Below are 12,500 nucleotides of genomic sequence, written 5' to 3' on the forward strand. Positions count from 1 at the left end.
AAACACTTTGAAATGAGTTAAAAACATATTTAATTTGAAAAGGAAACATTAGATAAATGGATAGTCATTAACCCGCAGAGTTTTGAAGAAATACTTTCCTTCTCATCAGAGGGTAGGAATTAGCAAAATGCGGGATCGGATTTTGCATGCAAAAGTATTTGATGAAGTCAAAGATCTTACTTGATAACAAAAAAAAGTGAAGCAGAGGGAATATGGGGAAGAAAAAGGTGATTACACATGAATGGATAGTCTGGTGGAAGATAAACAATCCAGTGACGGTAAAATCCAAATATATAACTTCAATTTTACTAACTTTATTTTATATATATATATATATATATATATATATATATATATATATATATATATATATATATATATATATATATATATATATGTATGTGTGTATATTAAAAGATGAGGAATGAAAGTTATATATAACTTTATTACATCATAAGAACAATAAGAAAAAGTTAGGGGGAAATTTAAGGAAAACCTCTCTATATCTATATCCACCACAAACACATTTTCCACATTTGAGTTCTCATCTATCTACACTTTTTATATATAAACTGGTTATCCTCTCTCAACTGACCAATAATTCGACTACACTTCTTGTGCGGCCTATGCTTACAAGTACCACAAAAAATTGACAGTGCAACGAAAATACAATTTCAAATTTTAGTATGGCAAACCGACAAAATGCATTTTTAAACTTAAGTATGGCCGACAGATGGAATCTCTTACAGAGATACTTGTGCGCATCTTGAAATTAGATGCGTCCATTCAACCTAGTCGTTTAGCGACGACATTGACATTTCAGACTTAAGCGTGGCAGATTAAAAGGATATCACTTTCTTTAGTGAACACGTCTTACTACGTGCTAAAGAATAAAAAACGAGAGAGAGAGAGAGAGAGAGAGAGAGAGAGAGAGAGAGAGAGAGAGAGATGTAGCAAAGTTAGAAAATTGTGGATGGACGTACGCAGATTCCAGCAAGACATGTCATTCCGCCTCCAAGTTCACAAACTCTTTTGCCGCTGGAAAAAAAAAAGAGCAAAGAAATTTAATCAGATTTTCTGTTTAACTTTTGAAAACAATCAATTCTTTTTCTTTTTTTTTTTTTATTAATATTTTTAATCATAACGATTAAAAGTAATCATAAACAACTTGCGGGGCTTGTGGAAACTCCACAGCGTACTCTTTCGTATGTAATATTTTAATGTTGGCATTCTGTGGATGGTCAGCGTAATTGGAGACGTCCTGATATTATTGTAGCACTTTTGAATTGCAAAAGTATTTATCTAAGCTAGCATGGACGCCCATCGTAGCCCGGTCGTAAAATAAGCTTAAATATGAAATTTTAATTTATGCAGATTTCGTATATACAGGGTGACCCCCCCCCCAAAAAAAAAACGGGCCCAAATTCTAATTAGGCCTCGTTTCTTAGTGTTTGGTCTGAATGTTCATTATATTCCAAACATCACATCAAAATACTAAAATGCTCAGAAAAACAATTGAATGTCCTCTGGGGTTTTTTTTTGGGGGGGGAGGGGTTACCCTGTATTATTACAGTCAATTTTCTCTCAATTCTTATGTTATAAAGTTGTGATTTAAAAAAAAAAATAAAAAATAAAAAAATATCCATATAACTTGAGTGCATCGGCTTGAATTGAAACCGAAACCAAACCTTAAGAAAAAAAATATATGTATATAGGTTTGGTTTGGTTTGGTTTGGTTTGGTTGTTTTGTTTTATAGCATATCAACTCTTTTCGGGTTATTTGACGCCAAACTCAATTATTTTGGAAAAAAGTTTTTATGCTGCAAGTTCTTTATATCTTCAAATATTTATTTGTAGAGTTTGGTTTGGTTTGGTTGTTTTACGGTACATCAACCCCTTTTCGTGTTATTTAATGCAAAAATCTAGTTATTTTGGAAATATTATTCATGTTATATTTTGTAGAAGATTTTTATTCTTCAAACTCTTTGTATCTTCAATCGCTAGTTCGTAGTGTTTGGTTTGGTTGTTTTATAGTAGATTTTATCGTTTTTGTTCCTTACCCTGCAGAACATGAATGAGTTTTGCAATGGGAGAGGGAAAAGGGTTACAGTATTAATGTTTGGTACATTTTAGGTTAGAAAACCAGTCAGGAAGTGGGGGACATAGAATGAGAAAGGGGAAAATGAGAAGAAGGAAAAGGAGGAAACGGTTGGTTGTTGTTTTTGTTTTTGCAGAACATAATTAAGTTTTGCAAAAGGAAGTAGAAAAACACAAAGCATCAATGTTAGGTGCATTTCATCTCAGGAAGCCAGCACCAGTATATATATATATATATATATATATATATAACTTGAGTTCCTTCAGCTATAATCCAAACTGAAACCAAAACTTATGAAGAATTATTACTAACTTTTTATAAAAATATAGATGACTTGAGTGCCATCAGCTATAATCGAAACCGAAACCAAAATTTATAAAGAATTCTTGGTAAAATTGTTTATTACAAGAAATGGAAGGTCATTACAATTAAACGACAGTCACTCAGAAAAAAAAGATGTAAGCGTTACAAGCAAAATAACACACACGCTTTGTATTAATATATAGATTATTGAATCTCTTAAGTCAGTCAGTTATCGTAAATATCAGTCCTTCTTAAAAAGTAAAAATTGTATTTTAATCGATTTTAATAATTAATCCTGATCAATATTATTTCATTAATCCAGCGGCATTCAATCTAGGCAGGTTGAACTAGCTTCCTCCAAAGGAGGAAATGTCAAGGGAATATTAAATTCACAAGCGATATCCAGTCACATGTATATCCCAATCAAGAGAAATGACAATGTTAAGTTTTTGCAGTTCTTGCAAGAATGTGTTGTCGACCTCTTACATACAGCACCGAGTATTCCCAAATGGTTACCCATCAGGTACTGACCAGGCTCAACGTTGCTTAATTTCGGCGATCTAATGAAAACTGGTATGCCAATGTGATTATGCCGTATATTTTATTATTAATTAGTCATTAATAAACGAAAGGGGAAACTAACTAACCCACAGGCGAAGTGCTATACCTTCCACTCTTGAAAATTAGGAACAAATTTAATATTAGACATTTTTTTAGATTTACCTTTAGCAACTCATAATTAATCCGTTTTCATTGGCTAATACTCTCCCTTTTTATTAACTAAATGATTTCCTTTTTAAGAGAATGTAACTTAAATCCAATCTTCTAAAATAAATTTGAATTTAAATCGACCTTTACTTTTAATTAAAATAAACCGATGTCTGTCAGTAAAGAGAGAGGGTGGGGGGGGAGAAGGAAAAAAGAGAAAATAAAAAAGAGAGAAAAAGAAGAAAAAAAGTTGTCTGTTCTTAATAACATCATCTCTTTCGAATTGCTAAAATGGCACAATTGGTTACTGCACTATACTTACTGACGTAAAGATTGTGAATTAAAACCTCACTTAAAGTTTTACTCTAGATTTTGTCTTAAAATAGACTTTAAGAATTTCATGGAGTGTGGTGGTGGCTAAGTGGTTAACGACACGGACTGAAATAGTGGGTGTTTCAAGTTCGAATCCAGTTCGTTCCACAGAAACACTTTCATTAAACTCATACCTGACCTTACTTGTGCCTTACGTCTGCTGTAAGAAGTAAATAAAATAAACTTAAACATTTTAAATTACAATATTAAGCAGATTGTTTACAGAAACAAAGAAATAAAGTAAACATTGTAATTTATGGAAGTTCGTACTACAGGCGATACTGGGTAACCCTGCTAGTGAATTATAATTGATTTTAATTACATTAAATACTAACAAGAACAACCGGCGTTGCTTGGGATTGAATGAGGACCGTTTTTTTATTTTGTATTTTTTTAACTTTCTTCCTTTGAATATTGTAACGCTGGGTATGGGACAGCCAAACCAGCTGCCAACATTGTCCTGCTTTTCATTGAAACCAACCGAGAGCTCTTTTTAGTATCCTTGTTGTTCCCTTAAGTGCAATTGCCTAGATCTCTTCTGCACTTGGTTCACCAGGAATATTAGTTAGATAGGACTTCAGGTTCTTCGTCATAAGCCCTGTGGCACCTATAATAACTGGTATGATTGATATCTCTCTAAGATTCCAGTTTCTTTTCATATCATACATGAGACCTTGATATTTAATCTGTTTCTCCCTTTCAGCTCTGTTCAAACCTCCATCATTAGGGGCAATCACTTCAACTAAGGTTGCAACTCTCTCTGACTTATTCTATATAACTATGTCAGGTTTGACAGTAGCATTTTCAAGATAGGTGGCTGTAGGGATTACATGGTCGTAATGTATGGTATATAAGTCATTTCCAACTGTTCTTTCAGGATACTATGTATTTTTTTTTGTGATGTTCATAACATCATATTACCCTATTTTTCTTTACTGCCACCTCCTCTTCTTCCCGTTTCGCTTTTAATGTACAGAGTGACTCATAAGTCACTTTTCCTTACAAAGAGCTTGTGTTTGTAAAGTTTAGAATGGAGGCCATTTAAGTGGTATTATTTTTCCATGAATAAATCAAAATAAAATTCCAATCTTTAAACTATGTAAAAAAAAAGGGGGGGGGAGAATTAATAAAGTACAGTAATAAAGTACATATTTTATTTTAAAATGGTAAATTGACTTACGCGCCACTAGTGGCGTAGCTAGAGTTAACGTCACCCACGGTGGTCTGCTCAAATGTCACCCCACTGACATTGTGTCACCCCTCCTTTCCTGTCACCCGGCTCGCCCCCCCCTCACTTTAGCTACGACACTTATATATATATATAAAATCACTTAATCCTTTTTTCAATTCTTTTTCACAGTTAAAAAAATAACACTTTTGTACACTTTTTTTCGCCGATATTTTCAAAATTCACTCCCTTTTTTTCGATACTTTGGCCTTAATTTAAATATGTCACTTCCGGTTTGGCGATGGACGCAACAAAAAACACGTCACATTTTCTTTTTGCGTTCTTTTCCTCCTTCGCGGTATGGGTTCGAACCTGCCTGCTACCACTTTTTTTTTTTTTTTTTTTTTGCTCAACACACACCTCCAAAGACCAGGGCACCCAGGCTTGTCTTCTATAATATAAATCTCACCTGTCTGTTTAAATGCATGTATGTATGTATGTATGTATGTATGTATGTATGTATGTATGTATGTCTGCCTAAAACTTTCGACAGAGGCGACGGGATTTCACGAGATTAGTATCCTTTTGAAGCTCGACCCTTGACGACAAATATCGAAAAATTGGCTAAAAACATTCATTCCTTCACCCTCAACTGGACACTTTTCTACAGGGAGGGGTCGCTTTTTTCGCCGATATTTTCGAAAGTCATCCCCTATTTTTCATTGACTAGCGTTAATTTAAACCTTCACCACTTCCGGTTTGGCTATGGACTTAACACCAAAGACGTCACGATTTTTTTAAATGTTCTTTTCCTCCTTCGCGGCACGAATTTGAACCTGCCTACTAAATTAAAAAAAAAATTTTTTTTGCTCAACATGCAACTACAAACACCCGGGCAACGCTGGGCACCCAGGCTAGTATATGATAAATAAATCCTATTTTCACCTTAGCTGGGCTGAAAAGTTTTGTTGGGGTAACATTGTGTGACCTCTCTTTTGCTCCCCCTCTAGCTACGCTACTGGCCCCCACACTTTAGTAAACTGAAACGTTGGAGATCTCTGAATTAGTCTTATGCTATTGTTTAAATGTCATTAACCCTAAAACGGTTACCAGGGTGAAATTCACCAGTTGTAACTCATATGTCTGGCAGTGTGACTCCAGCTTGACACTCCCAGTAGCTGCAGAGTTTTGCATGGCCTGACTACAGGTGGTTGTGTGATCCAACTTTCCTCATTAGTTTTTGTTCTTTGGCTCAGTTTGGGTGGATTTCTCCCATGGTTACCAATTCCGTGTGCTGTGTCACCCTTTTTTATTTTTTTTTCTGTGTCACCCATAAAGTTTGTGGCATGGATAAAGGAATAGAACTCGACTAAGGCATGTTTCCATCATGCAAGACTACATGCAGGAGGATAAGAAGATGGAATTATTTACTTTTTGACTAATTTTTTTGGAAATTAAAGTTTATATATATATCTATGAAAGTGTCTGTCTGTGTGTCTGTGTACATTTCCCTATGTAATAACTGTCAATTTTCAGTCTACAGACTCGAAATTTGATGTACAGGATACTGAGATTTGGAAAAATCTATGTAATCGGTTTTCGGCCAGAAATTTGGCTGCTTAGGGGTCAAAGTTCAACGATTTGACTTTTGAGAACTCTACCAAACTTCTCCGCCAATTTTGGGTATAAACACTTGAAATTTTAGATATAGGTTCCTTGGACATGGATCTAACTTAATAATTGATTTGAGCCCAAAACAATAAATTTTAAGGGGTCCTAATAGGAGTAAAAGTTTTAAAAATTGACTGTTTTTTTTTTGTTTTTTTTTGCTCAACATACACCTCCAAACACCCAGGCAACGCCGGGCTGAAATGCTAGTATATATATATATATAATCAGTTTTTGTTACTTTTTTTGGAAGGATTTTCTAAGGTACTTCTTCAACTGTAATCTTCATTTGAAATAGCAATAACATAAGGAGAACAGTAGTATTTTCATTGTGTATCTTCAAAATAAATGTTTTGCTTCATGAGTATATTTTTAATCTATTATTTACTTTGGGGTAAATTTATTCCGGCTTTACCTTTCATCTTAACAAATTAGAGTGTAACCATTCTAGGATTAACATCGGATATATGTATTTGGAGTTTTAAGGGGGTTCTATCACCAGGAGTCACGTAGAGGCGGCGCCATCTCATTACATTGTAGATCATAATTCTTGTTCATTGTGTTGCTTCTCTGATCGCCCTGAGTAAGTTTTGTTACATAAACTAGAAAGTTACCACTTATCAAGGTCGAAAGGTCATTTGAAGATAAGGGTTACTGAGTAACCGGTGAGATGACCCCAGAATGATTGATAATGATGGAAACTGTGCATTTTTTAAGGAGATGGCTGAACAAGAATTTGTTTACATTGGACTTGAAAACAACCATGTAATAGTCAGTAAGCAAGCAGCACTGCAGTATTGTGTTACTTTTATTTTTTTTTCTGTGATATATGTAATTTATAGAAATTAAGAGACAGGGCAATGTCGAGTTGAGACAGCTAGTACATAATAAAGAAATATAATTATTTCATCTGCATGGAAATTCAACGTTTGCTTTTTTCATTACATTTTGTTTTTAAATGTTTGACTAAACCGAAGAAGGGACGCTTTCTTAATCAGGATCCAGGGATCCTGATCGGAACAGACTTTCCAGAGAAGTAACAAGTGTGCCAACAACGTAACAATTCAATGTGAATTTGGACAGGTGCTGGGCTACTGTATCCACTTTCGCATAAATTTCTATTACCTTTTCCCTACATAGCAAGTGAAGCATGGTTGTTTTCCCCAAGTTGATTTGATTTAATATTTTCCATTCATAGTCAAAACATAAGTAAAAGTATTAATTTTTTAACTTTATTTGTACATGCTTCCTTTTACAAATATCGGTTAATAACTTTCTTAGCTAAAAGTTTTGTAATTAAATTGCGGTCATGGTTTAACTTAAAATTCGATTAGGGGATATCTAGGTGAAAGGTGAAGGTCACACTTTTGGCCATAACTTTGGTTCAATTTACTGTAGAGATTTACTATTCGTATTATAGCCATAAAAAATTCAGTCAAGGTCGACAATTTGATGGAATTCCAACCTCTGCTTTTTCCAAATTTGATGCGTCGATTAGATACACTTTGATAATAACTTCCATGCAAAATTTTGTAATGGAAATAATTGGTTGTCGTCTGCTTCATATTGTTACATGATAAGGGCTGTCCCCTTTTCATGTAAGTATAAAAATAGAGAGATTTAGTTAAAATGAAAATGAAATAGCATAGGCGAAATTCGAACCTCGTAATTTAGGTTTAGAAATAGATTACGTGTGAGAATTAGAGAATGGAATGTAAAACAAACGATTTGTTTAGAATAGAGATAAAATAGTTTCAAGAAAAGAATGTGCACTGTCAATTTTGTTATGAAAATTCAATTGAAAGAATGCAGCTACAAGTTAATTTAATAAACATGTTTTTAACATATTGAAAATATAGGTTACTGAGAATATAGTTAAAAATTCCTTTTGTAAAAAAAGGAAAAGTTTTGGACAAGCATGTCCAGAACACGTGAAAAGAAGACACATGTTTTAACATGTGTATGACGTCATGGAAAAATGGGAAGTTCTAGATATAGATAGAAAAACTTTAGAGTTAAGCAGACAGAAGCTGGGAGAGACAGAGAGAGAGTTTGAGAACGACAGACGATAGTCTGCAGTTTGGGATTCGAACGTCTAGAAGTGAGACGGTAACTTGTGAAACTTAGAATGAAGCTTTGAATTCTTGATGATGAAAACCACGGCCGGTCGTGAGAAGAAATAAACCCATCATGTGTTTTTATAAACGTCGTCTTTGTGTTGTGATTCTGCCAAAAGGTAAAGTGAATTGTTATTATATGTCTATATGTCTGTGTTATAAAATGTCTTGACATACACATCTCATATCTACACTAAGACTGTCTGAACACTATCTCCTCACTCAAAGAGCTTCCATCTATTACACATCTAAGTATGAACATTTTAATATATATGAATATCTTTTTAAAACGAACAATCTCTCTTACTACAACATCCCTCTTCTAACAACATCTCTCTCAACAACATCCCTCTTAATAAAAGACTCTCTAAGACTCTAAGACTCTCTAAGCATCGCTTTTAATAACAACAAGAAAAGAATAATCATAATAATAATGAAACCTATATAACAATATTTGCATACACAAAGAAATCTGTTTTGATACTATTGAATATGTAATTGAGAGTAATTTTTCTGCACTTCGCAAATTTTTTGTTGCTTCCCAGCTGACTATTACATGGTTGTTTTCAAGTCCAATGTAAACAAATTCATGTTCAGCCGTCCTCTTAAATAATAAAATTCTGCCCAGTTTTCATCATGACCAATCATCATGGTATTGTTTCACCGGTCACTTGACACTCATTAACCCTTATCCTCAAATGGCCTTTTGACCTTAGTTTCTTAAAAAGATTTGTATGTGTAAGATTATGTAACTAGCTTACTACTGGTTATAAGAGATGCAACATAGTGAACAAGAATAATTATCTACAATGTAATGAGATGCCGTCACGTGGCATCAGGGCCGGAAGACGGCGAGGTGACTTCTGCTTCTTGTTTTTGTTCTCTTTCTATTTCCTCTTCGATTTCAGCAAAAGCGGACATGTTTTCTGACGGCGGGTGTCTAGACTGTTGGAGATGCGTCTGCCTTTCTTTGGACACTTAAAAGAGCTACACTTCACTGCCGCAATTTCTGGAAATATGATAAACTTTTGTAAACTATAAGAAACTAGCGGAGTTGCTCGTGTGTTTGGAGGTGTGTGTTGAGCAAAAAAAAAAAAAAAAAAGTAATAGGCAGACAGGCTCAAACCCATACCGCTAAGAAGGAAAAGAATGTGAAAAAAAGAGAATAGTGGATTAAATGAGTTGGTAATTAACTTCTTGCCCAGGTGGAGGATATTGGCACAAGGACGAAATAAAAAAATTAAAAAAAAAAGGGTAGAGAGAGAGGTGGAATCAAACTCGAAAACGTAGGGTTATTAGTTTTCCTCGCTAACCATTAGGCCAAAGAGGACAGTGAATTCAATGAGTTGGTAATTAACTTAAGCATCATAGGAGTTGGCGCAGGTATGAAAGTTGCTTTTAAACCTAGCAAAGGGCCAGTTAAGCTTTCGGCTTTCTGTTGTGGTTAATAATTGTCTCAGTATGAAGGGTTTCCCCTACATTGACCAAGGACGAATTACAGAACAAATACTACCCGGCTGAAAGGCCAGGCAGTTGCGTTTGCTTCGATTAGCTTCATTTTATTTATACAAAAAAGACAAACAAATACTCGAAATGAGGAATTTTTTAAAACTCAATCAAAAAAAAAGATAGAGACGATGTCCGTTTGTGAATCTGAGATATTATGATCTAGGAAGTATACAAAAACTTTTTGCCTTCTTTATATTAGACTAGCGGGGGGGGGGTACCCGGCGTTGCCCGGGTGTTTAGAGGTGTGTGTGCTCTGCGGGGGGGGGGGGGTAAATCAAAACAAAAGAATAAGCTAAGTAATCACCCTGTTATTATAAAATATTGTTATATTATAAAAAAAAATGTTAAAACTTTTAAAAAATCGAAAAAAAAAACCCAAAGAAAACTAACGTAAGGCAAGGCAAACGAACGATGTTAAAATTTCTTAAAATCGGAAAAACAAAAGCAAAAAAGAAAACGTGAATGTGATGGAAAACAAAACAGAAAAACGAACATTAAAACTTCTTTAAAAAATCTGAAAAATAAAAACCAAAAAAAAAACATAGAACGTTAAAAATAGCTTAAGTTTCAATATTAAACCTTAAAAAATAAAAAAAAAAGCATCTCATACCACGATTCGAACTCACAACCTTTAGATAAAGTGTGCAAAAAACCCACTCGGCCAGCAACAAGGAGTCGCTGAAACACGTTTGAATTTATTTATTTAAGTATTAAAAACAGAATTGACACGTGTCTGCAATAAAAGTTAACTCTGCTACTTCTATTTGACCTCATTAATGAGGTCAAATAGAAGTCGCGGAGTTAACTTTTGTTGCAGGGCAGCTTTTGGGTTTGTTTACTCAACTTTGACTGTTTTTCCCCTCAATATGTTGGGGAAGGGGAAACCAGCTCCCCATTGTCCAGATTGAATAGCAATTGTCTGATATAAGGAGTTTGGCCCCACATTGATCAAAGCTGATTGCTTCTGGACGTTTCCCAGTGCGATTGCCGGGAACGCTGCCTTAGCTTTGAGTTTCGGTTTTATACAAAAAAGCTGAACGAACACAAGACGGGCTGAAATAGCAATAATTTTGTAAAAATCGACATAAATAAATCTAGAGGTGACCCACATTCCCAAATCCTAGATATTATTATCTAGGGTGTATATAAACAGTTCTAAGCGATAGTACCCCCCCCCTGGGACCGTCGGCGAAAGAAGCCTTTTCAAGACATACAAAAAATGCGCGAACATTTGCTTTTTATATATATAGACTAGCGGGGTGCCTGGCATTCAGAGGTGTGTGTGGGCGGGGGGGTACATCAAAATAAAATGGTTGAAGTAATAACCCTGTTTAAATATCATAAAATAAAAAAAACGATGTTAAACTTCTTTAAAAAATCGGAAACAAAAAAACAGCGGACATAATGGAAAAAAACAAAACAACGACGCCCGTGTGGTAAAAGAAAAAAAAATGTTTTGGTAGGTAGGTAGGTAGGTAGGTAGGATCGAACCCGAAACCTTGAGGCGAAGGTAGAAAAAAAAGTGTGAAAAATTCTGACGTGTTTCCTGCTGGCTAGGACACGAGAGTAACAGAAAAGCGTTTTAATTTAACAATTATAGTTAATTGATAAGTGCGTGAATTAAATGAGGTCAAACATCATGCCAGTGAGTGAATGAAATCCCGCACTTAAATTTTGCTGTGAGGTAGTTTTTTTGGTTTTCGTTCCCCAAATTTGGTTGTTTGTTCCCCAATATGTGGGGAGGGAAAACCAGCTCGCTTTAAAAAGGGGAGTGTCCAATTGAATAGCAATTGTCTGATATAAGGGGTTTCCCCTGCATTGATCAAACCTCATTGCTTTCTGGACATTCCCGGCCCTCGTGCTGGGAGAGTTACTTTCACTTCAGATTAGTTTCACTTTTATACAAAGAAGCCGAATGAACAAAATAAATCTAGACGTGATGCGCGTTCACAAATCCTAGATATTACGATCTAGACGGTATATAAAAAGTTCTAAAAAATAGTAGCCCCACAGAGATCCCCCGAAAAAAGCCTTTACTGGACACACAAAAAGTGTGTACACACACATTTTGCCTTTTATATATATAGACTAGCTTGGGTGCCTGGCATTTCCCGGGTATTTGGAGGTGTGCTCAGTTGAGGACGAAGGAATTAATGTTCTTAACCAATTTTCCGATATTTGTCATCCGAAGGGTCGAGCTTCAAAACTATACCGGTCTCATGAAAATCCGTCGCCTCTGGCGAAAGTTTTAGGCAGACATAAAAACATACATACATACATACATACATTTAAACAGACAGGTGAGATTTATATTATAGCTGGTGTCATTTTTTAATAGAGGCATTTCTTTTCAAATCGACCAGTGTGTGTAGTCATAATCCAAGATGGCAGACTTGAATAATTAAATAACTTCAAGATCATCACTACCACTACACAAGAGCCGAGTCGAATGATAACCTTTGGTCAACTTGCGTTTGGCTAACCATGCTATACAACAAGGCATCGAGTACAACGAAGTTGATGTTATGTTTCTGAATTTTTGAGATGAGGATTGATA

At 35.0% G+C, this 12,500-nt stretch overlaps 1 protein-coding gene across 5 annotated transcripts in view; it reads right to left on the reverse strand.

The window, feature by feature from the left end:
• LOC145260436 (calmodulin-lysine N-methyltransferase-like) overlaps positions 1 to 12,500 on the reverse strand; it is a 206,130-nt gene that overhangs the window by 43,339 nt on the left and 150,291 nt on the right. For all 5 annotated transcript variants that reach the window (XM_080118444.1, XM_080118442.1, XM_080118445.1 and 2 more), the window contains one exon: positions 984 to 1,038. In XM_080118444.1, the coding sequence (XP_079974570.1) occupies positions 984 to 1,038 (55 nt within the window). The remainder of the gene's footprint in view (positions 1 to 983; positions 1,039 to 12,500) is intronic.

This window comes from Euprymna scolopes, chromosome 36 (genome assembly GCF_053919585.1).
Source record: "Euprymna scolopes isolate OS-2025 chromosome 36, ASM5391958v1, whole genome shotgun sequence".
Lineage (NCBI taxonomy): Eukaryota > Metazoa > Mollusca > Cephalopoda > Sepiida > Sepiolidae > Euprymna > Euprymna scolopes.